The sequence below is a fragment of the Manis javanica genome, chromosome 6 (assembly GCF_040802235.1).
Source record: "Manis javanica isolate MJ-LG chromosome 6, MJ_LKY, whole genome shotgun sequence".
Taxonomy (NCBI): Eukaryota; Metazoa; Chordata; class Mammalia; order Pholidota; family Manidae; genus Manis; species Manis javanica.
Genome location: NC_133161.1, coordinates 59,631,876 through 59,659,189, shown reverse-complemented (window position 1 = coordinate 59,659,189; position 27,314 = coordinate 59,631,876). Strand labels below are relative to the sequence as shown.

General features: G+C 35.1%; 1 protein-coding gene across 8 annotated transcripts in view; it reads right to left on the bottom strand.

Moving 5' to 3' along the window:
• The window catches only part of DGKB (diacylglycerol kinase beta), a 693,448-nt gene that overhangs the window by 544,035 nt on the left and 122,099 nt on the right, over positions 1-27,314 (bottom strand). For 5 of the 8 annotated variants that reach the window (XM_073238753.1, XM_073238761.1, XM_073238755.1 and 2 more), the window contains exons 3-4: positions 12,231-12,307; positions 8,519-8,539 (exon numbers count right to left, since the gene is read on the bottom strand). In XM_073238753.1, the coding sequence (XP_073094854.1) occupies positions 8,519-8,539; positions 12,231-12,307 (98 nt within the window). The remainder of the gene's footprint in view (positions 1-8,518; positions 8,540-12,230; positions 12,308-27,314) is intronic. The other 3 variants (XM_073238756.1, XM_073238757.1, XM_073238760.1) reach the window with 1 other exon arrangement.

The following is a 27,314-nucleotide window of genomic DNA, read 5'->3' as shown; positions in this document are numbered from 1 at the left end:
GGTCTTCTTTTGGAATAGTTATATTTTAAAACAACTATTTCAAGCCAAGTGTTTAATAGGGAAACATAGTAAAACAATAACAACCAAACAGAGACAAAGACTTCAAAATAAAACAATTTTCTTTCATATCCTAATACTTGCACTTGCCATCTGAGTGATTTGGGACAAGGGATTTATCTGCTCTTGTAATGAAAAAAATCTGCCACTTCCAAGTGTTCTCTTTTTGGAGCCTTACGTAATCCACAGAGAAGCTTCTTGAGATCAGTGCCTCTGATTTAGTGATGAAAACTGGAATAGCCAATCAAAAGGAAAAAACAAATTTAAATGCATAGCATCCCTCCTAACAAGGAATATATTACTCCTTGGTTCTTCTTTTTCCAGTGTACAGGAAAACCTCTGAACCTACTCAAATATTGCAGCTCTCCCTTGCTCAGCAAGCAGAAAAACAGCTTACTCTGATGGCTCTAAAGCTTAATTTCTTCCATAAAAGCAATGTGTAAGATCAACCATTCAGGAATGTCATCCAAATGTAATAATAAATCAATGTAAAGCACTTAACATACCCTTGGGCATGCAGTATATAAAATAAGTGAAATAATAAAACAAGAGGAATAAATGAAAGGAAGTACTGGTTGAAGTGAGATGAATTTTTTATTATCTTAATTTGCCCTTCTCTTTGTTAGTCCAGAAAACTGGAAAGTTCACTGCATCTTCTCAAATCAAACCTGCACTTTGTGTGTGCTTTAGCTACTTTGCTATAATTGTACTGTAATGGGTAACAATGACAAATTATTGCTTTCAGAAAGTAAGGATTTATGAACAGATATCTTTAAAAAACAAAAGCCTTTTATAAACATAAAAATAGAATCAAAATTTCCTCAGTTCATAAATGCTCTCTGAGATGTCATCCTATTTGTTACTGAAGTTTTACTGATGACATAAACTTCTTTTTCCAACTTCTTTGCCACCTTGGTGGAAGCAAATTTCCTGTCGCATTTCCGGTAATGACACACAGCTTACGATGTTGCAAAAGCCAAACTTATTTAAAGCCGAAAATTAGCTGCTTCAGTTATCTCCAGTTCATTGAGGAATTACTCTTCAATGCCTTCCCTGGTTAGCTCATCTCCCTTTCTTATTAGTGAAAGATTTTCAAATCTCTTCTAACATACTGTATTGCCCAAAACATCAAGCATTTCTGTAAGTGGGTACTGTCCTCAATCTATACATTTCCTTTGTCTCATGATTCAGCAAAACATTTCCAAACTTAGGTATCTTATTTTCTCCTACTGTCATGTAGGAGCATTAGAATTGTTTTTTCAAAGATTGTGACCTTTAAATAGAATGAGATCATTTATATGCATATCAATGGAAACACTAATGAAAAAAATTGGCTTGGATTTAATTGAATGAACGCTCAAAAATCAAATTGGCTGTAAGCTCAGAGACACATATACCAAACAATGTTTAAAAATTTGAAAACTGCTTTTTCATTTCTTTTTCCTTAAGAAGCAGTCACAAACTATTTATGGAGATAAGAGAGAATCTGTAAAGAATACTGACTTGAGGAAGCTGCTCAGATGTTGCTGCCAAATTGGCACAAATTCAAAACACATTTCTTATGCCTTTCATTATTATATCCTACCATCTGGATCCTTTGTTTTTAAATCCCTGTTAATACTAAAGAAATAACACTAGTATTCATCCAAGTAGATTCAAAGTGAATGAAAATAAATGTCATCATTCTATCATTACTTTATTTTGGCAGTTCCAGGATGGAGATTTTCTCATATTCACCAAATGTTCATTGTGCACCCACTTTGTACTGAGATCTGTTCTAGGTGTTGAGGTAAAAATGTTACTGGAAAATGTAAAAAATCCTTCCATCAGGTGGCTTGTCTTCTAAGGAAGGGAATGAGAAAATAGCAGAATAAATAAGCTAAATACCTGATGATATTAAGTGTTATAGAAAAAATAAAGAAGGAAAAGGTGCTTACATATTTTGGGTGCTTGCAGTTAACTTTGATGCTTAAGAAATGTGAATATGTTCTTTGAATATAGATTTCAGGGAGATGAAGTCAAGAGCTTTGCACTTATTTGGAGAAAGAACATTCCAGATAGATAAAACAGGCAGTTCAAATGTCCTGAGATGTAAAAACACTCCTATATTAGAGCGATTTCTATAGGAACCAGTAAAGATGAACAGGAGACTGAAGCAGGAGTGAGGGAGGACAAGAGTAGTAGGAAGTAAAGTTAAAGATATGATCTTGGCTGGTGTGTGAACGGGCAGATCATGGAGGATATTAGACCATCAGTAAGAGGTTAGGGCTTTACAGTGGAGTGGAATCAGCAGTCACTGAAGATTTGCAGCAGGAAACTACATGATCTGACATATTTTACCAAGATCATATGACCATAATAAAACTTTTTATCAGACAAAAGATATTCCAAGTTCAACTTTCACATTTTCAACAAACTTTACATAGCTAATAAATGACCTTTAGAAGACAAAAGTGAATCACTGAACTATTATAGATTAAGTAACTAACTAAAACATTGAACAAGGAAAGGACTTCAACTCATTTATCAGGTGTTGATTGACTGCTCTGTGTATGATACTGTGCTAGCTACTGGAAAAAAGAGCCCAGAGGCAGACAATAACTTAAAAGTTTTCTTTCTCTATTTCCATTCCAATATTTATTTCTAGTTTAGACCATTAGCTAATTGTGTTAAATTTGAAATTGACATAAAGTCCAATGAGCCAAAGCATATAAATTAATGGGTAGCATCACTAACTTCCTGAAATTCCAAATACACATTTTTGATATTAAAATAGTTTCAGAAAAATCTGCATTTTTAAAGGTCTCACTTCTTATGCTATTCTTGTACTGCAACTGATTGCTCATTACTTCAAATTGAGGAGAGCTCCTTGACAGTCACTTATTAACTTCCATGTAGGAACTTCTTTTAAAAAGAAAGAGTGAAAACCTGGCATGTATTTAATATCAGCTTTGACAAATGAAAAATTTATACCACCTCAGAGGCACATAATCCATTAAATTGTAGCCTTAACTAAGACTAACATTTATTAAGACTCAACAGAGAGAAAATTAGAAATGTGTTTTTTAGTGAAGGATGGCGATGGCAAGAATAAAATAATGCTACTCCAAGTTGCTTTAGTAATTACAAAATGCAAACAAGGGATTGGAAGAATTCTAAGAATGTTTGTATCATGATTTTCAGTATATCTTTTAATCAGTAATCTGTATCCAACTAACTTTTCTACTTGAGTTGGAATCCATTTAATCTACTATGTCTATTTTTCAGAGTTGTCAGTAGGACGGATGTGAGCTGTCACTGAAACACATACATAAAGGCACTAAAGCTATTTTCTCCTCGAAAAATAAAACCTAATAAAGATGTCTTGAAAAACTGTGCCTATGCAATTTTCATTAACAATGCCAGTTTTTAAATTATTGCTTCCTTGTGTGTTCACTTTAAAAGGCAATATCCAAAGGGAGTTCTCTTAATGCAGGTATGTGTACAGGCATATTATATGTGTATCTTCTTCCCTGCTAGACTGTAAGATCCAACACAACTTGGCATTGCATAGTGCTTATCATTGTCTTCTACCCTGTACATCCTTGTTATATATTTTAGGTATATACACTGGGATAGCTAAAGAGCAAAATTTCACTGAATTACTTTTTTGTAAGCAATATGACAAGAAATAAAAATCAATTCAGGTGGGATGATAAGAATTTATAAAATAGAGTAAACAAAATGCTCTTGGCAGGAATATATTCTTTCACTTGATAAATCTCAAATGAGTATAAATATGAGAATACATGGCTATATATTTAATATTACAGCACATTAAAGCAAAAGAAAATCAACAAAACTAGTGATAACAAAATAACCAAGAACTTGGAAGGATTCAAATAGATAGCATTCCATAAATATCATTCTTTTTAATCCATCAAAGCTCAAATCTATCATGGTCAATACTGAGAGGAATCATCAAGCTGAGAAGGTATAGAAGAGCAGAAAATAGTTAGCATATTAAAGGAATGGACTGAAATTTTACCACTGGGTCAGGGAATCCACTAATTATCTTCAGGATGTAAGAATTCCCTGAGGTGAAGCAATCTGTAAAACAGATTTATCAGTTTGACAGTTTTGATAGCAAAGACCATCTTGGACATTTTTGTTTCTCCCACAGGGCCAGACACAATATCTAGTCTACATTATAAGTGCAATAATTGCATTTGGGAAGCAGTCCAATAGCTTCTTCCTTTCCTAAAGGCTTTTCTCATTTTCTGTATGTTTATCTCTCATTGGGGGTGTTTTTATGCCAAACTTCTCCATTTAATCTGTATAGTCAGCAATATGTTATATTATCCATAAGTGGAAAGATGATATTAGAAACCTGATTAAATGAAAATATGATCTAAATGTTACTGTGTCCTAGAAATTGCACTAAGGATTTTATGTATATGCTATACTTTAATCTTCACAATAACCCAGTGAAGAGAAGCTATTACTACTCCTATTTCATAAATGAAAAAACTGAGGCTCAAAAAAGTAAATTGCCCAAAGTCAATAGCTCCTAGTTAGTCCCAAGGACCTAAATATTCTAAGCCCATAATGTTATAATTAAAGCATAATATATAGACAGATTTTCCAATATTCACACATGATGCAAGATACATGATTGACTGCTCTGTGTATGATACTGTGCTAGCTACTGGGAAAAAGAGCCCAGAGGCAGACAATAACTTAAAAGTTTTCTTTCTCTATTTCCATTCCAATATTTATTTCTATATCTATTACTAGAAAGCTGATTTATCACTTTGAATGAATTGACTAGTCTATCAGTAAGCATGCCAATTCCAAAAAAAGGATATAAAATAAAGTATATAAATGAAAAGTACTAGTGTATCTATTCAGTTGCTGAATCTTGACAACTCTTGAGTTGACTGTAACTCTTTTCATACCCTGAGACATTCTAAGTGCAACCTATTACTTTTGATTGTGTCTTTGAAATGTGTTCTAATTCTGTGCCCAGCTTCCATTATAATCCCAATTGCCATGCCATTTTTCATCACTTGATTGGACTGCTTCAATAACTCAAACCTGGTCTTCTTTTCACCTAAGTCTATTGTCCACATTGCTTTTGGTAGTATTTTGATAAATAGAAAATTTAGTGTGTTGATCTTATAAATGTTATTGATGATTTACTTTACCTACTAAAAAAACTTAAAATCCTTAGATGGTCTAAGCTTCTCTACGCAAACTTGTACAGTCACTTTTCCCTAGTGTCCTTGAATGCTCTTCTGCTCAAAAAAGTTCTCCTGTTGATAAGACACACAAACGACAGGCAAGCTGTAAAAATAAGCTTTAGCTGCAGCAAACGCCTAAAATGTTTGTTCTAGTTGTCCTTGGAAAAGTGCGAAAAAATCACCTGAAGATCCCAGCCTCACTTTTCTCTCACATGGTTTTTAACTCTTACATAAATTGTTTAATAAATACGGTGAAAGGAATGAAAGAATAATCTACATATTTAAATACCACAGTCCAAAGCTGGCTGTTATTATTAAACTAAGGAGAGTTAAAAGTTTATTTTCCAAATTATTTAAGCTTGTTTTAAAAACTCATTTGTAGAAAAAGCAATTGGAAGCAATTAGTATAATTGATAAATATTTACCTGTTTTTAAATTTCTGTATATTTATTATAGAAAGCTGGGGAGAAGTAGATCAACTGTGACAGATACCACCTAGCCACTTGAAGCAGTAAAATCATTAATCTAAGCTTTTTAGGATAAGATACAGCAGGTGGTCCTTCTCAAATTCTAAATCTTTCATAGGAATAAGATAGTGTATATTTTATAAATGTTGAGAATCGATCCTCAGTGCAATTACTAGAAATCTGCAAGAAGCCATTCAAATTGATTTAATTATATGATTCAATTAATCTCATAAGCATCTGTATATCTTCTCAAATTGTTGGACATAGTTTTATTCTGTTACAACAATTCTATGAGTATCAAGGCAAAAAAACTGAGGCTACATATTGAAATGGAAGTTACTATATATTGCAACAACAATAATTAATGCATAGTCAATATCAGGTTAATAACAGAATTATAGGCACTGTATTATTTCATTTGATGGTGTGTTTTCAAAATTGTGTTCTGGTTGTGGGTTTGATAAGAAGAGGAAGATGACTGAAACTGTGCTGATAATAATAAGGAAGAGAAGCAGAAGTACTGGTTAACATGTAACTTCCATTCCTTGCTAACTAATTATCCTGGCATTTATGTAGTTGTAGAGGATGCAGCAAATACAACAAATAACCCTACTCCCAGGATAGCTTTCTTCATTGCAGTCAGGCTTTGCAGGGGAAGCAAGTCACATATTATGTCCTCTACTCATACCTTGTGGTAGAAGAAAATTAGAGTTGGAAAAGACATTAGTTATCTTTGCTTACTTTATAGATGAGAAAAGTTAGGCTCTGAGAAAATTAAAGTTACAGTATTGGCTAGGGGTATTTCTCAGATATTCTCACTTTCACCTTTCACATATATTTCAGAACTTTGGTATGAAATAATGTTGGTCACTAAACTGCAACCAATAGCCACTGCCTTTAAACATCAATAGAACACCTATATGTCTGACACAGAAATTATTATTTTACATCTACTTTATAATTAAACCCTTTTAACCACTCAAAAAGCCAATACTCTCTTCTTTTTATAGGTGATCAAACTGAGGCTAGGGGAGATGGACTAACTTGTCAAAGACCTTCTAATATGAGCACATGAGGAATCTGAACTCAGTTCAGCTGGACTCCTAAGACCAGGTTTCTCTGTTATACTTTCCAGATGCTTTCTTTAGTGGGCAAGGTTGAATTTGTTTGTAGAAGGACAATCATAGTTTACAATAAAAGAGTGTTTCTATCATTGCTAATAATTATATCAATGTCAATATCCTTGTTAAAGACACTTATAATACTACATAAGGCAACAGCACTACAAAATGTAGGTTCTAAATTCCCAGGTTTCCTATTAAGGGATTGAAGCAACTCACTTGTCTGAACAGAAAGGGTACACAAATTAACAGAAACTACAGTAGGAAGTACCAAGTGAAAGATAAGGGAAGTCCAGGGAGCTAGGCAAAAGTAACTTAGCCATGGGTCAAGGATCATCTAATGACAGGAAATGTAAAGAAAAAATCCTACATTCGCAGAACACTGACAGGCAGAGAACATGCACAGTGCAATAAATATGCATGCCCTCATTCTGTTTTTTACCTTCGGCTACCCTCAGCTTTCCCTGTTCTATCCTGCAACAGAAATTGCAAACCTACTAAATAACTGCATCTGGAACAAAGACTAAGCAAGGGAAAGGATGGAAGAAACTCATTCTGCTGACCTCAGGGAAAGGCAGGGCTAACTTGGACACCAGTTTTCAGACTGCCTCTAATGGGGATGGAGATTGTGCACAAAGGTGTATTTGTTGACCAGCACGCTCAACAAATGCCCTTTAATGGCTAAGGCCAGCTTCATAAAAGCAGCTCTTTACTCTGAGGAGCTGTCTTCTCACACCGGGAAACCCATGCCATGCGTCTTTGGGTGAGCTAGTAGGTTTCCACAAAGGTAGGGGATGAGATTAGGGAAAGGCCATTCCCTGAAAGAGGCTAGTGAAAGTTATCAGAGTCTGTGGGTTGCCGTTTCAGCTATGTGCCATCCTAGGAGACTGAAATATGTTAAGTTCTGTATCTAAGTCAGTTAAAATAATTTTGATGTGATCAACTGCATTGTAACATGTTGGAGATGAAATTACAGTTGTCACTGAAACCACAAGGAAACTTGTAAGAAGCTGCTATTACATGTCCAGTATTGTCCAAGGGAGATGACATTATGGTTTTAGACCAGTCATGTGTTTTACTGTGACTGAAATATCCACTTAAAGAACCCAAAAATGTGCTGTAATTCTAAACACCCAACTGAACTATGGACCTTAAACTTGCTTTAGAAATGGACTTTCCCAGGGGAAAATGGCTGAACTAACAGATGAATTCTTCTTTCTCCAAGGAGAGCAAAAGTTAGTAGCTTTTCAATTACATTTCCCTCATCCAGTTCTAACAGCATTTAGACCAATAAATAGTCCTTATCACTTACATTTAAATGGAATTTTTAAACCTCTCACTGTAAGTTAATAAATTAAGACTTTCATTTAATAAATTATTTATCAGAGCCTGGTTATGTTTTGGTGAAAACAGAAAATTAAATTCAAGAGTTCTACAAAACTGAAGCCCACACTCTGGATCCAGCTCCTCCATTGGAGACTTAGGCTTGAACAGTATCAGTCAATTATAACTTTAAGTATTACAGATAATTTTACAGATTACATGAACCTTACTGGTACAGTACAGTTCAGTGTTATGGATGAGAAATGCATAGCTCACATCAGAATAAAGAAAGAAAAGACAGATTTTAATAGAAAAGAAAAAGTCTTACTTGGTTAAGAATGTCTTGTTTCTGTGCATGCAGGGAAAGAAAGAATACATGTGTTAATGTAAGATAATTTATACTCATTATCTCATATTGCTGATAATTTAGCTGAAAGGTCAAGTTACGTAGATAGATTGTAAAACACACCCTAAATCCATGAGTCTCAAAATTTGGTTCCTAAACAGCAGCAAAAGCATCAACTAGGAAATGGACAGAAATACAAATTTTTGAGCCCAATCATGGACACACAGAAATTACAGAGAGGGCAGGGGAGCAGGCAGAAATCCGTGTTTTCAGAAGACACCTAGGTGATTCTGAAGCAAGCTAAAACTTGAGAATTACTGACTAGATCAATCTTTTAAAGCAAACAGTTCTAATTGATATGAGGTAAATACAATTAGTAACACACACAGTATGATTAAAACCTTCTGGTTAAGATTATAACATGTATAAATATGTTAGATTATGAATACTTATTCCCCACTCCTAATGTTTCCTTCTATTAACACCATGTCTAGCTCTCTCTCCATGCCTTTAAATATAAATGTTTTTCAATACATATGCCGCTACTTAATTTCTCCCCACGTCTTTTGAGATCAATGGAACAATTAAAATTGAATTAGAAATCCGTATGGGTGTGTATGTGTGTTTGTGTACACCCCCAATACCAAACTGTGTTTTCCTCATATTATCAAATTCCACTATACCCATGAATGATTTGTAACTGAGATATCCTGACTGTGTTTTACTGTGAACCTTCACATTAAGACTGGATGGCTACTACAAACTAGCTGTCATCATACTCTTAACATTAAAGTATTCACAAAAGATTAAGTGGAGACCAGTAGGAATACCTTACTTTGTTAGGCATGAGTCATTATGATCATGGACACCGGCATATGCTGTACTCATTACTTAAGCAAAATCATTCAATGTATGTGAAAATACCTTGCTCTTCCCCTTATTCTTCTCATTGCCCAAGGCCTTCCCTCTCTTCTGCATTCTAGTCAATCAAGGAAGAGGACAGCATCAGTCTTCAACTGGGATTCCAGGCAACTAGGCTTTAGTTACCGTTCCTGTCATGAACCTAGCTGGTTAATCTTGGGAAAGTCATTTTACTTTTCTTAAAATCAGTTTCTTTATTTAAAAACTTCATAATCTTATTTGTTTGGGAATCTCAAGACTTTTATAAATTTTTTTTCTTAGAGGATCTTTAAAGCCATTGTTTGGATTTATTTATTTGTTGATTCTATTATTTATTTCTTCAAATAATAATTATCAAAAATATATAAAATAAATGAAAAATAAATGATTCATCCATACACTGCACTTAACATTTCTTCTCTATGAAACAGGTCATATTTTCATTGGATTAAGGCTTATACATAGTACTTTTTAAAATTCAGTATTTCAAGTGAATAAGAAAAATAATGCATCTATCATTTAAGCAATTTTACTTTGTAAGGGAAAAAGTGATTTCAGAGACTTAGGTTGTTCTCCCTGACAATATATTTTTTTATGTGGATGATACAAGCCATGTTCATTTTGGAAAACAAAAGATTAGTTATTTATCTGAAGGCTGACTAGATGAATCACTTTTCTAGTTTTTCTTGTATAAGAGCATCAGTTAAGTAGTCATCTATGCCAAACAAGTTCGGGCTCAATGTGACTAGTTAGTAGAGAGTAATAACTTCATGTGTAGATTCATGGTGTGAATTCTGTCATATTGTTCGAGTAACCTTTTATAAATTGGATGAAGTTGTAGACTGAAGAGAACCTCAAGGCCTTAAAGATTTCTTTCTCAATATTGAATATTCTTAATTTCCTGGTTGCTTTGTAAAATACTTACTGATGTTTACAAGAGTCATATAAACTTACAGTTTTTCTCCTGAAGGGAAAATACCTGTCAGCCTTAAGATGAGAGCTGTTTTGCTTTTAAAGTAGAATGGCTTTGGGGCCATAAGGAGATCTAAGGTTTTTGCTTTTCAACTGTTCATTATTTTATAAGGCACTGTAAGAGCAGATCTGTGCATTTATGGAGAGGTATTATATTATTTAAAAGGCTGACATCATATGTCTAATAATGAATCTAGTAATTACCTCAATAAATCCAGTATACAGTGACTGATAGTCCTCATGACATGTATAACATCAGTAAGACTAAGTCTTGAGAGTCTTTTAAATAAGAAATCATTGAAGCAAAAAGGCTATGTTTCAGACAAGCTCACATTCTAACTGAACTTATAGCCAGCAGCATTCTTTAAGGAGGAAAAAACTGGCTCTATCTCTGTATATAGATTAAATAACCTGCATGTTTTCAAGTATGGCTGGGAATGTAAACACTAATGACATTTTTGGGTCTTAGAGCAATTCAGCAATGTTGTCATCTTTACCTTCCCCCACTTGGCTGTCTTAATCTTTGAGATTTACAGTTCTATAAATTTATCTGTCAACATTTTTTTCTCAGTCTATAGCATCTAGGAAAATAAAATGTGAGGGAAATGTAGGCCAAAATACATTCCTTTTTTCCCTGTCACAGGAAAATGGGAATGGCTTTAAGTTGCCTTATTTTTCCCATTTTTCTAGGCATTAAATAATAAACCTTATTTTTCAAAAAGCAATCCTAAGTTAAAGAGTTTTAAAAGGTAATGTGTCAGAATGTAGACAGAATAGAAAATATGGCATGGAAAATAGCTAACTTAAAATTACTGAAAGCAAATTATAAAACAAAGTTTTGAGATTGGAACTTAGTTAGGTTTTTACTAAAATGTAAATATTCTTTAAATTCCAGAGAAGTATAAAATTGAAGGATAACCAAGATCTGTGCTCTTCTAAATATTCAGAACCACAGTGACAATGATAACCAAAAATAAATCACATTTAAATCAGCAAATAAATCTAGATGGCTAGATAGCACAGCCAGGCAAAAGGGTCTTTTTGCCGAAGGTAGTTTGCTTTTACTCCCATACAACCCCATTACCACTCCATGAAGCTGCAAAAGGACTCACAGTCAAGATGGTCAACCATTTAAAATGTAACATTTCTCAGCTAACATTTAACAGAAGGTTACTTAACAAGTAAACTGGGAAGGCACAGGCATTCATTAAAGAATGTGTTCAAGCAATTGAGAATGCATGATGTTTTTATAAGGAAATAATTTCAGGGCTCTAAGCTTACCAGTAGTAGGTTAAAACAAGATAGGGGGAAGAAATTCCTCTTTTTGTTCAAGCTGGCTCTTTAAAGTAATAGACCAGTTCACAGAATCTTTTTTCAGTCAAGGGAATAATTCCCTAAAAGTTGTAATCCTTCTGCCCCACACCAATCTTCAGACAGGGTTAGAATTTGTAGGTCATAGAAAGAGCGTCAGGTACACTTTCTCTCCCTTTCTATCCAATCCTGTTTGACTTCCAGGAAAAGACCTAACACTATATTGTAGATGATAGATACTCTTTCAAGCCCACAATACAGAAATGCTATTTTCATTAGCAAAATTATTTTGAATGAAAAATGTAGTATGTGACTTTGAATGTATCTTCCAGAGGAGCATTAGCATTTCCTTATGAATTTCATATTGTTTATGTTATGGTATATGGTGTGTGTGTGTGTGTGTGTATATATATATACATATATATATATATTTTTTTTTCCCCCAGAACTCTTCATTAAGAAATCCCTCCTCCAAGCATATATGAAACTGATATAAAGAAAAAAGTTTTACCCCTTCAGGATTATACTTTGCAAGCACTCCATTGCCATGGAATTCTTCAAGGACATCCTTCAGTTTCTTTGTAGAGTCTATAAGAAATAGAGAACACACAAATCGTTTATACATACCTACTCTAGTTATGTAATAATCCAGTCCAGAAACAAAGGCCTTTTAAAATATAAATAATCACAAGCAGATATTAAATTTTAAAATGAACATGTAAAATGTTCTTTACATTTTTGAAAGGCCATTTAATTGGAAAATGCAATCACAAAAGAAATGAACAGGAAAAAAAATGTTTTGTCCATGCATATTGCCCAAGATTAGGACAACTGTCAACATATTGTATGAGTTAATGAGCAAATAGATGAATATGTAGTATTTTTTCATTTGCTTTGATAATATAACATCTAAATGAATGAAATAAATTTAGTTAAAAAGAAAGCATAGGCATTCCTTGTACAACTTATGCAATTTTTCATACATCACTCCATTAACTAACAATAACACTGCTGGACAAATAAGAAAAAAAATGTACAGCTAAGATAATGTAAATCCATTCAGAAGCAAGCTATAGATTTTAGTTTTGCACGTATTTTTTTCAGAGAGAATTTTCTAAATATACAATAAAGCTCAACACAAAAGTTTATTATAATTCAATTAAGAAACAAAGTTTAGATATATTACCAAAAGTATTTTAAAAAATTTTTTCAAATTTTTAATAATATTTAGAACTTTCATCGTTATTAAGATAGTGACAAGAGAATCCTGAGTTAGCATGGGAAATAATGTCATGAATATATGTATTCCACATACAAAGGTAATGCTCTTGTAGTTATCAAAATACAGTTTTTGACCAAACCATCTCAGAATTACAGTATATTTAAGTTAGAGGTAACAACAGCTAATAAATATTGATAAGTCATCTAAATATACAATGAAGTTTGAATAATAGTGGTAAGACAAGCTTGAAATTACAATGTAAAGAATAAGCTTAAGATTCTTTGTTTTCCTCTAGGGAACAGGACATGGATATTATTTCCTATCATTTAAATATAATCCTTCCTGCCTTTACCCAAGTCTTTACCCAGGGATATTTGAATCACCATTAAATATTTCACAGTTTGAAAAAACTAATTTACTAATGAGTCTTTGAAACACCCTGCTGGAAAATTCACTGTTAGATGCCTGTCAAGTGTATGATGCCTGTGTTTTGTGAATTATGCTTTCATTTGGAATGTACAATTTTGTTTCCTTATGTTGTAAATTCTGTCTGGTTTTATAAGCATGCAACCTGTATTTTTTTAACTGCATTAAAATTCACATAACATAAATTCATCACTTTAACCATTTTAAGTATACATTTCAGTACTTTTTTTTTTAGTATATGCACAATGATGTGCAACCATTACCACTATCTAATTCTTGAACATTCCATTACCCCAAAGAGACACACAATGTTCTGAACATTTCACAGAAATAGGATCATGTAATATGATACCTTTGTGTTTGGCTTCTTTCACTTAGCATAGCATCTTCAAAGTTGTTGTGTTATAGCATGTATCATTTCTTCATTTCTTTTTATAGATAAATACATTGTATTTTATGGATATACCACAATTTATCTGTTTATCAGCTGATGCACATTTGAGTTGTTTCCATGTTTTGTATTATGAATAATGCTGCTATGAACGTTCAAATATGCATATTTTTGTGCAAATATGTATTTCAATTCTCTTGGGTATATACCTAAGAGAGGAATTGCTGGGTCATATGGTAACTATTCAACATTTTGAGAAATTGTCACAAAGGTTTTCACAAGGCTATACTATTTTAATTCCTACCAAAAATGTAGGAGGGTTCCAATTTCTCTACATCTTTGTCAACCCTTGATTACTTTCATATTTTTTTTTATTATAGCCATCCTTGTGGATATGAAATGGTTTTGATTTATACTTGATTAGGTATTCGGTAATTACTAATGATGTTGAACATTTTTTCATGTGCTTATTGGCTATTTGTGTATCTTCTTTGGAAAAATATCTATTCAAGCCTTTTAACCATTTTGGATTGTTTTGTCTTTTTTTGTTGAGATTCTCTGGTGTGTGTGAGTGTGCATGTGCATGTGTGTGTACTATAGCATACTTGAAGCCTGTACAGCTTCTTATATATTTATTTTTTTGCAGTATATATTTTGCTAGCACTTTCTGTACTGTGATCAAAGTTAATTTCTTATGCTGTGTTCCTTGCTAGATTGCCTAGGGAAGAAAATATACATTTAATTTTTACATACCATTCAAACTCCTTACAGAGCCAAAATGAGAGAATTGCAATACTGTGATTGAAATTGATCAAAGCTATTCCTAAATTATAACAAATTACAGTAACTGCTTTGACATGTACCTTGGCAGAAATATACACCACTTCAGAGACCAGGTTTTCCAGATTAAAAAGAAACATGATGCGGATTCCTCATTCCCAAGTCCTCCTTGTGGAAGATAATGCACTATTCTAAGATAGCAGAACAGCTTTTACCTCCCCTTTACAGATGTAGATGTCAACCTTCTCTGCATACCTACAGAGATATATGTGGATACACAAATGGAACAACATATCCCACGACTATGTGTATTTTAACCATATTTTGTTCTGTGGTAAAATGGAAGAGGGAAAATTTCAAAAAATGGCTTCTTATGCATAGGCCCTTCTCAGAACTTCAGAGATACTGCCTGAAGATGGGCTCTTCATTTCCAGTTTCCATAGAAGTAAAAACCACATTTGGCATTTTTATAAATGTTCCAGAGAAGGCAACAGCCCTTAAAATTATTCATGTCAGTTTTTAGCATTTTACTCATCATAGTTTTCATACTGGAATATTCTTGGTGGGGAAACCTCTAGGAATGAGTTCATAAATTAAGAACCAAAAATCTCTGTATTTGTCACTGCATTTCCATAAATAAGGCTCAATGATGGCCTTGGTCTGGAACAATTAATAAGCTCTAATTCAATTTCAAATGAATCAGCATCAAATCAACTTGATCCTTTTCCAATTCTCAAGTTCCATTTTTAATATCTTGATATTTGAAGTTAATGCACAACCCAACCCCTATTTCACAGCCTAGTTTAGAAACTGGAGCATTATCTTGTTCTTGTACTCCTGTCCCAATAACCTTTCTTAGGCCCAGACCCTCTTAAGAGTGAGGCCTTGACTTACCCAGACAATCTTCTATAGATGGAGATTTTGTTTGGGACACCATAGGGTCCCAGATATCCTGCCTGGGATCCAAAACCTTTAAAAAGGATTCCCTTACCTGTCCTGCTTGGATTCCCAAATTATACTTCATTGTAAAATTCCTAGTGCTGTGTTCCACCTATATTCAGAGGAGAACACACATTTCTTAACTTTTAACTATGCGGTTTTTCTGGATTTTTTCCTGTTATCTATCACCATAACTAGTCTTACCTTTTTTTATGTGAACTATGAATTATGTTTGTCCATAACAACCTTGGGGCAGTGGAGAGAAGAAAGGATGCATGACTGTATCAGACCTACCCTGTGCTACAAGGAGGACACCAAGGAAGTGACGCCTGGGTGAGTAGATAGTAGGTGAGTGAAAAGACATAGTCTCAGTCATATTTCAGCTAATATTGGAGATTCAAATACAAGAGGACAGTGACACATTCTGGGCTGAGCAATGCTGAGAAATCCAGGCAGGAAGCCAGCTGTGAGCTGGGTGATCAATTCACAGTTAGTACATATCTATAATGTGACAAATGCCTATAGAATCCAAGAATATTGGTAACAGAAGTGCTGGGCAGCCAGGTTCAAACAGCTGGTTTAATCCTTGGGATGAAGGATCAGAATAGATAATTAGACAAAATACTGAGTCTCCTAGAAAGCAAAGGAGGGTTGTGACTGAAGCAATTCTGAAATACAGGGCTCCTTCCAGAGGCACTGATGCATGACTTGGCTTGTCATATAGGGCAGGAGACTTGGAGAAAAACACTGGATATCATTACTATTCTTTGAAAGGCAGATCCATTTTACAAGGAAGTAATTTAATATTAATAACCACACAAAGAGAATGGAGTCATTTTAGGTCATCTTTTTCATCACCACCAGAGTCATCTAAGAACTAAGGTGGTATGAGCCTAAAAGTGGGAGTCATTTGGTTCAACACCTTTATTCTATATGCTGGGACAAAGGATATGTATATGGGGACTGACAAAGTAGATTTTCCATGGCTTATCTTTCTAGCACCTGCTCTAGTTTATGCCTCATTCCAGAAGTCCCCTAAAGTGCCCATTCCCTGTGAATCCTCTCATTTTTGGCTGAGTCACATCAGATATAATGCCATGAGAGTAAAACTAGCTACATTTTTAGGAATGGACAGTTATGAGTACTCTGAATTTTTACATGATTTTCATGGAAAAACTAATTCCTTTCACATAATTCTGAAATAAAAATGAAGCAGTAAGTACATTTGGCAATGTTTAGAAAATAGAAGAATCAAGCTAATGGGTCCAAAAAAATGCTACATAAAAAAATGAAACACTTCTAATTTGCCTCATATCTTTTTAGGTGTCTGTTATATCTTGCATGAGCTTCCTTTGTGATTTTATTGCCTCTTTATCCCCAAAAAACTCCACACACAGTTGTCAGATTAATTACAAAGGCCCAAGAAGCAATGGGAAGATTTAAAGCCAGAGAAATTTGGATTTGAGTTCTGGTTCCAGAACTCTTGGCTCAATGTCCCTGGGCATATTTTTAACCTCTCTGTACCTCAGTTTTCTAATACTTAAAATTGGAATAACAATATGGACTATGTAATACTGTATGTAGCAGAGTGTCTGGTGCCCAGTAAATTCCTGTTCCTTTGTTCCATCCTAAACATGACTTGAAACATATAATGATTACCCAACAGTTTCCTGCTGGGATTGAAGCACAAACTCTTTCTCTTGGCATCGTAAGTGTGTAAAAACATGATTCAAACCTACCTACCAATAATTACTTTCTATGCCTTCTTTATTTACAACTGAGTGTCCAGTCATCTAATTCCCAAGGTACCACCTGATTTTAGAGCCCTTCCTTTGCTCATGATATTCACTTTGTCCGAAGTCCCTTCAATGTCAAATGAAGTTCAAGCGTAATGTATGCCATAGTTTACTTGCCACCTGTCCACAAAACCCCTCAGAAAGGATAGATCCACCGGGCAGAAAATAAGTAAAGACACACAGGCACTGAACAACACACTAGAACAGATGGACCTAATAGACATCTATAGAACTTTACATCCAAAAGCAACAGGATATACATTCTTCTCAAGTGCACATGGAACATTCTCTAGAATAGACCACATACTAGCTCACAAAAAGAGCCTCAGTAAATTCCACAATATTGAAATTCTACCAACCAATTTTTCAGACCACAAAGGTATGAAAGTAGAAATAAATTCTACAAAGAAAACAAAAAGGCTCACAAACACATGGAGGCTTAACAACATGCTACTAAATAATCAATGGATCAATGAACAAATCAAAATAGAGATCAAGGAATATATAGAAACAAATGACAACAACAACACTAAGCCCCAACTTCTGTGGGATGCAGCGAAAGCAGTCTTAAGAGGAAAGTATATAGCAATCCAGGCACACTTGAAGAAGGAAGAACAATCCCAAATGAATAGTCTAACATCACAATTATTAAAACTGGAAAAAGAAGAACAAATGAGGCCTAAAGTCAGCAGAAGGAGGGACATAATAAAGATCAGAGAAGAAATAAACAAAATTGAGAAGAATAAAACAATAGCAAAAATCAACGAAACCAAGAGCTGGTTCTTTGAGAAAATAAACAAAATAGATAAGCCTCTAGCCCAACTTATTAAGAGAAAAAGAGAGTCAACACAAATCAACATAATCAGAAATGAGAATGGAAAAATCACGACAGACTCCACAGAAATACAAAGAATTATTAAAGACTACTATGAAAACCTATATGCCAACAAGCTGGAAAACCTAGAAGAAATGGACAACTTCCTAGAAAAATACAACCTCCCAAGACTGACCAAGGAAGAAACACAAAAGTTAAACAAACCAATTACAAGCAAAGAAATTGAAACAGTAATCAAAAAACTACCCAAGAACAAAACCCCGGGGCCGGACGGATTTACCTCGGAATTTTATCAGACACACAGAGAAGACATAATACCCATTCTCCTTAAAGTGTTCCACAAAATAGAAGAAGAGGGAATACTCCCAAACTCATTCTATGAAGCCAACATCACCCTAATACCAAAACCAGGCAAAGACCCCACCAAAAAAGAAAATTACAGACCAATATCCCTGATGAACGTAGATGCAAAAATACTCAATAAAATATTAGCAAACAGAATTCAACAGTATATCAAAAGGATCATACACCATGACCAAGTGGGGTTCATCCCAGGGATGCAAGGATGGTACAACATTCGAAAATCCATCAACATCATCCACCACATCAACAAAAAGAAAGACAAAAACCACATGATCATCTCCATAGATGCTGAAAAAGCATTTGACAAAATTCAACATCCATTCATGATAAAAACTCTCAGCAAAATGGGAATAGAGGGCAAGTACCTCAACATAATAAAGGCCATATATGATAAACCCACAGCCAGCATTATACTGAACAGCGAGAAGCTGAAAGCATTTCCACTGAGATCGGGAACCAGACAGGGATGCCCACTCTCCCCACTGTTATTTAACATAGTACTGGAGGTCCTAGCCACGGCAATCAGACAAAACAAAGAAATACAAGGAATCCAGATTGGTAAAGAAGAAGTTAAACTGTCACTATTTGCAGATGATATGATACTGTACATAAAAAACCCTAAAGACTCCACTCCAAAACTACTAGAACTGATATCGGAATACAGCAAAGTTGCAGGATACAAAATCAACACACAGAAATCTGTAGCTTTCCTATACACTAACAACGAATCAATAGAAAGAGAAATCAGGAAAACAATTCCATTCACCATTGCATCAAAAAGAATAAAATACCTAGGAATAAACCTAACCAAGGAAGTGAAAGACTTATACTCTGAAAACTACAAGTCACTCTTAAGAGAAATTAAAGGGGACACTAATAAATGGAAACTCATCCCATGCTCATGGCTAGGAAGAATTAATATCGTCAAAATGGCCATCCTGCCGAAAGCAATATACAAATTTGATGCAATCCCTCTCAAATTACCAGCAACATTCTTCAATGAATTGGAACAAATAATTCAAAAATTCATATGGAAACACCAAAGACCCCGAATAGCCAAAGCAATCCTGAAAAAGAAGAATAAAGTAGGGGGGATCTCACTCCCCAACTTCAAGCTCTACTACAAAGCCATAGTAATCAAGACAATTTGGTACTGGCACAAGAACAGAGCCACAGACCAGTGGAACAGATTAGAGACCCCAGAAATTAACCCAAACATATATGGTCAATTAATATTTGATAAAGGAGCCATGGACATACAATGGCAAAATGACAGTCTCTTCAACAGATGGTGCTGGCAAAACTGGACAGCTACATGTAGGAGAATGAAACTGGACCATTGTCTAACCCCATATACAAAGGTAAACTCAAAATGGATCAAAGACCTGAATGTAAGTCATGAAACCATTAAACTCTTGGAAAAAAACATAGGCAAAAACCTCTTAGACATAAACATGAGTGATCTCTTCTTGAACATATCTCCCCGGGCAAGGAAAACAACAGCAAAAATGAGCAAGTGGGACTACATTAAGCTGAAAAGCTTCTGTACAGCGAAAGACACCATCAATAGAACAAAAAGGAACCCCACAGTATGGGAGAATATATTTGAAAATGACAGATCTGATAAAGGCTTGACGTCCAGAATATATAAAGAGCTCACACGCCTCAACAAACAAAAAACAAATAACCCAATTAAAAAATGGGCAGAGGAACTGAACAGACAGTTCTCCAAAAAAGAAATACAGATGGCCAAGAGACACATGAAAAGATGCTCCACATCGCTAATTATCAGAGAAATGCAAATTAAAACTACAATGAGGTATCACCTCACACCAGTAAGGATAGCTGCCATCCAAAAGACAAACAACAACAAATGTTGGCGAGGCTGTGGAGAAAGGGGAACCCTCCTACACTGCTGGTGGGAATGTAAATTAGTTCAACCATTGTGGAAAGCAGTATGGAGGTGCATCAAAATGCTCAAAACAGACCTACCATTTGACCCAGGAATTCCACTCCTAGGAATTTACCCTAAGAACGCAGCAATCAAGTTTGAGAAAGACAGATGCACTCCTATGTTTATCGCAGCACTATTTACAATAGCCAAGAATTGGAAGCAACCTAAATGTCCATCTGTAGATGAATGGATAAAGAAGATGTGGTACATATACACAATGGAATACTACTCAGCCATAAGAAGTGGAAAAATCCAACCATTTGCAGCAACATGGATGGAGCTGGAGAGTATTATGCTCAGTGAAATAAGCCAAGCGGAGAAAGAGAAATACCAAATGATTTCACTCATCTGAGGAGTATAGGAACAAAGGAAAAACTGAAGGAACAAAACAGCAGCAGAATTACAGAACCCAAAAATGGACTAACAGGTACCAAAGGGAAAGGAACTGGGGAGGATGGGTGGGCAGGGAGGGATAAGGGGGGGGAAGAAGAAGGGGGGTATTAAGATTAGCATGCATGGGGGGGAGGGAGAAAGGGGAGGGTGGGCTGCACAACACAGAGAGGACAAGTAGTGACTCTACAACATTTTGCTAAGCTGATGGACAGTAACCGTAATGTGGTTGTTAGGGGGGACCTGATATAGGGGAGAGCATAGTAAACATAGTATTCTTCAGGTAAGTGTAGATTAAAAATTTAAAAAAAAAAAAAAAGAAAGAAAGAAAGAAAAGGGGGATTACTCCTTAACAGGATAAAACTATTGGTAAATCAAAGATCAACGCATGCTTTAAATATCCTTAATGTTGATCACTTAAAGGGTGTCAGATGATCAGCTATGGAGGTACTCTTTTCTGATAATATTCCTTTCTCTTAATTAAAAAAAAAAAAAAAAAAAAAAGCAGTTACTGTGTGCTGACCTCCAATGAGTTCTGCACAGTGGTATAGAGGGCATGTCAAAGTGTGGGCAAAGGGTCTGTTTGTTTCTACGCAGAAGATCAAGGCCTAGCTTGGATACCCAGAAAATGAACTAAGATACGATATGAGGAGGAGCTTCCGGCATCAGCACTCTCTGGAGGACTCGTGCCGGGGGATGATCATCAAAAAGCCTCCACAGGGATCCGGACGATGCTGCGGTTGTGGCTGCATCCAGCCCACCATCTCCTGGACTTGCCATGAGAAGGAGGAGGGAGATGTCTAGGCTGGCATGTGCATACAGTGAGACAACGAATTTGACTGGATCTGTACTGTTGGAACTCAACCAGGAGTTGGGAGGGGTGCAAGTTGTAGCACCCCAAAATCTCATGACTATAGACTATCTATGGTTAAAAGAACATATGGGATGTGAACAGATCCCAGAAATGGGCTGCTTTAATTTGTCTGATGGTTCAAGTACAGTTGGAAAATATCCATCATATCATAGATAAATTTTCACAAATGCCTAGGGTGCCTAAATGGTTTTCTTGGCTTCACTGGAGATGGCTGGTGATTATAGATTTGCTTTGTTTATGTCACCGTATTCCTATTATGTCAATATGTGTGTGCAAATTAGTTAGTAGTTTAAAACCTATACATACTTAAGGTACTATACAAGAAGATATGTCAAAGAAATAATCAATCCTCCCAAGTTTCCTTCATATGCTACATCTATAGCTTTTCTTCTTCCTTCCTAATTACAAACTTTAAATAGAATTCGTGCCTCATATCGAATTTACCGAGTATCATAATTCCTCCAGGTGGTAAAGATACCTCGAGACAAGTGCTGGGCATAGAAGCCACAGGGCATAAATCTGCAAAGAAGTAAAAAGCTAACCTTTGCAAACAATATGGCTTCTCTCTCACTTACCAACTTTACATTTCCCTGTATGGCCCCGGAAGATGACTGGTTAGCCAGAGACGGGTAAGATTCCTCAAGGGAGGAACAACCTAAGACAGGCACAGTCGCAGGGGGGCCATCAGGTGAGAATTTGGGGATCAACAGAGGTGAGGCTCAGAACCTCACCCCCCCTGCTTTGAGAGAAATCTTCTGCATCCGTGGATGTCTTGCTGCCCTTGTCTAGCCTGGATTAATACTTAGTCCATAGGCACACACCTGATCATCTGATCATCTACATTTGCCTTCTTACAGCACTAAACTATGTTTTCTACCTTTATCTTGCATCTACCTACCACTTCAGCATTTTATTAAAAATAAAAATAATAATAATAATAGGAGAAATGTGGGATCAACATATAAATCAAGTACAAAAATCAAATGAATATTCATATTTGACCTGATGGTTTATAGGTCATATTGCATGATCAAAACCGAAAGTTTCTGTGATGACTGCCCTTGTACTGTTCACCATGTAAGAATTTATTCACTCTGTAAGAATTCGTTCACCATGTAAGAACTTGTTCGTTATGCTTCAGAAGATTGGAGACTGACGAGAATTAGGCTTGAGATGGATTAATGATTGTACATTGAGCATTGACCCCCCTATACTGAATTTTATTGTTGTTAACAACCATTTGATCAATAAATATGAGAGATGCCCTCTCAAAAAAAAAAAAAAAAAAAAAAAAACCCCTCAGAGCCTCCTGCAACCATAGGTGATAGCAACTTGCTCTCCAAGGAGCTCCCATAATAACTCTCTTAGCATCTATACCTGGTTTATGTATTGAGTATTACGAATACTAGTAATTAAAGTTCATATGTGCTTTATCCTATTATGTCATTTAAAACTCACACTTACCTTATGACTTTATAAACCTTCTTCCCTATTTAGCAGATGAAGAAAATCAAGGTTAAAGAGAGTATTACTTACTCAAAACCACATAGCTAAACAGTACTGAAGTACTCTTGTATATGACCCAAATCTGTTCTCTTTACTTTGGAAAAAGAACCAATAGAAATTTTTATTACCAACAAGGCATCTACTTTGGAGTCCATGACTTTTGTTAATTTGCTTCAAGTAATGTTATTAAATGTTTTTCTAATACATGAAAATATTCTATTTCTCTTTTATCAACCTAAATTAACAAATGAAAATACACTTTTTATATACACAAGAAATAAAAGAAAAGAAAATATGACAAAAGAACACAAAAAATCATATGGATATTTTAAAAATATTTTTAAATATAATTTAGTTAGAATGTGTGTATACATATCATATATATGTTCTTTTTGAAAACTTTAAAATACATGTAAATTGTATATTTATATTTCATACTTATTAGGAATGCATCTTAAAGAATAAACAATAAAATTATTTTTCTTCATTATAAGGGAAAAGTACACAGAACAGACACAGGACTATTTAACTGAAGTAAAAGAAAAAAAATCTGCAAATCACACACTCTCATTATGTCTCTTAAAAAAATCTGTTTTTTGTTGCTTCTAAAGTAAACACATTCTAAAAGTTAAGGCCAATAGTTTTACCATCAAAGTATAACACATTTTCAAGGAACTGACTTGAGGTTGATATCTAGTCCTTCATTGGCCAGAGTAGACAGGGCCATGCGGCCCCTGTTTCAGGGAGGACATTGGATTTCCAGGGAAATGTGGAAGTCTGACAGCCAACACCTTTATCCTAATGTTACATGGAACAGTGGAAAAGTCAGCTTTTGGGTCTCAGCTCAGTGCTTTCAAAAATTTCCTTTGTAATCTAAGCTTCCCCACGCCGTTTTCCCCCCTTACCACAAAGGATATCAGTGGCCTAGAAACCTCTTCCTGCACCAAACCAAAGGCACCTTTGCAGTGGCTGTTCTAATCCTGTAGTAACTAGGGCTGCGTAGCTTCACTTGTTTAAAGATAATTTTCTAATTTGAATCCTGAGCTAGGATTAATGTGCATATAACATATTTGTATTTGGTTCAAAATTAAATTTGATAATTAAAGTTTCTCTTAGCTATATAGTATTTAAAATGAGCAAAAGACCTTTATATTGTCTAAGGAGAACCGTTTTGTGTCTAACCCAGTGGTACCCAAGCCTGGATTAATTTTAGGATTACTAAGGGAGCTTTTAAAGTACGCTGATGTCTGAACCCAAACAAAACAGAGTGATCACAACTGAATGCACTAGAGTAGATCCCACCAGATAGGAGAACTTTTGAATGATTCTTGTTTCACATGATTCTTACATGCAACTCAGGTTGAATTAATGACTGCTCTGATCCTTAAAGAGATGCATAAAGAATTGGAGAATTAATTAGCATTTTTCTCCTGTATTTTCTTTCATATGAATATATATATATATATTTAATCTGGCTGTTGCCCAGGGGGTTTCTATTAGGGAGAAAAGAAAATACTTCACTAAACTCTTACTTAAACATTTATTTACCTTCACATTAGGTCACAATAGCAAAAAACAGTATTTTGGAAATGCAGAAACCCAAAAATTGATATTGCCATTAATGAAATTCCCCAGGTAATACAAAAGATGTTCTACCTAAATTATATTCAGCAGCAGAAAATAAACACCTACAACATACAGAATAAAGTATTTAGAGAACTAGTCACCCATAGACAGAAGTTCATATCTCCCTGTGTGAGAATTATGGTCATAGGACAAAGAGACTGAAAAAAAACATGGGCCTGTTGTTAAAAATAATAAGAGCCATGTTGCAGCATTTATATGCTACTTGAAAATCTGTATACCTGGATTTTTTAAATCCTCCTAAGAAGAATATTCTAAGAATACAGCTATGCTAGGAAGACCTTTAAAAAAAACTTCTTAAGCTATTCTAAGTGTAAGTCCCCTCTCTAGCTCTTCCTACTAAGCTCTTGAGATCATTGTTAACTTGAAAAGATGATAGCCATAATATATTCTGGAAAACTGCTATGCACACGGCAGTAACCATTTGTATGTAAGGACAACTATTAAACCAAGAATAACTGTTGATTTGACACTATGAAGAAAATTTCCTTTCTCCTTTTGACATTGCTGGTAATCCTCTTAAACAGCCAATCCTTACAACACTTTCCTGCATTTGCTTTTTTTTTTTTTCCTTCGTAATCTGTCTACATTTAACTTTTATAGGTGTGCATCTAGTCGGATGCATTGGACAAAATTTTTGTAAGAACAATTCTTTGAAGAGACAAAGTTTTGGATAATTCTGTTATTAAAGCCTATGCCACTTAGATACTGTTTGGGGAGCTCATGAAAATATTCACATTTCTTAGTTAATAAAATTATAGTGATTACAGTATGTAGAAAATTCATTAAGAAAACATACACTTGAATTTGAGCCACTCATCTGTATAATAAATAAATTTTATACAAAAAGTTTAATTTTAATTACAACTTATAAATTGATTGATGGTGATTCAGTGGTGTGCTGGTAAATGTTAAACAAATGTTGAGGGTACAGAATGTTCACTTGTAGAGTTTGCTGGTTTACCTGTTGTTAGTATTCCTACCATGGGATTTCAAGCCTCCAGAATGACATCATGAATGTGGAGTTGGGAAGAAATGCTAACAGTCCACACACATGAGCAGTAGTTAAAGAATTAGTCGATGTAGAATTTCATATACTTTAGGGAAAATGAACTGGTCTTTTGAAACAAATAAAGAGTGAAACTAGAAACACAAGCCCTCCCTTGTGACCGCTCAAATGTTGTTTCAAATATTTGAGAGCATACATGCATTGTGTTTGGAACAAGTATTATTCTAAATACTCAGTCATTGCACAAAACAGAGAATATCCTTACTTACGTAGTTAGTAGTCCTATACATGAAGATAGAAAAGAAACATAATAAATAAATGTAGTATGATAAAAAGTTTTAGGCATTTCATATTTGACCCATCTATAGGACATCCAAATGTAGCCATTTAGAAAGCAGTTATATATGAGTGTAGGACTCAGGAGATGGTTTGGGCTAGATAACTTTATTGAGTGTCAGTTGTATAAATGATATGTAAAGCCATAGAACTGGCCAATCAACACAGAGTGAATACAGAAGACATCAAGAACTGAGACCTGGTGTACTCCCAAGTTCAGATGACAGGAAAAGAGGAGGAATATGCAAGAACACTGAGTATCTAAGTGAAATAGCAAGAAAGCCAGAAGGAGAAATGTGTCATAAAAGCAAAGTGTCCTATAATATCAAGTAAGATCAGAAGCAGATGCTGACCATTGGAATTAGCAAAGCCATTCACATCCCTATCAAGAACTGTTCCAGTTTAGTGGTTAGGACCAAAGTCCAATGAGAATAAGTAAAAGAAAGAAAGATGGGAGGAATGGCAGGCAGCAGATATATGAAACCCATTCAACATTTGCTGCAATGGAAGCAAAGAATTTGAGCAGGAGCTGGACTGTAGGAAGTGGACTCAAGATGACTTTTTTTAAGAGGAGAGAAAAGAAAATAGGACATAGAAATGATCCAGTAGAGAAGGAAAAATTGAAAATGAAGGAAAAACCACTAAAATAGTTTCCTTAAGTGGGTAAAAAAATAATGCAATCTTGTTCTCAGCAGTAGGTCTGCTTTATGATGGGGGCAAGGACAATTCACCTAAGTGAATATCTGGGTTCATATGCAGGGGAGGTAGATGTCCAGCTGGGAAAAGAGATGCAGGGAAGTGATGGAGATGTGAGGAGAGAACCGCAGTGTTGCAAAGTAGTCCAGGAGAGAGCAAAAGGTAGTGGACAGGGAAATGGGGTGTGACTGTCAGGCAGGCAGCTATAAAGCCGAAGGTATAAAGATCAAATTAACCAAAGTCATGGCTCGTCCACCAAGTGCCATGGAGTGAGGGGCTGGGAAGTTAAGGAAGAAAGCAAGGAGATGGTTTTAGTGATATTTCGTGGAGGCCTGCACTTGGGTTTGGGATTATTATTTCATTTCACAGAGAGTCCACTGTGTGACTCTGCTGGTCTTTTCATTTGAGTGAGAACAGCTCTGAGCAGTTATTGT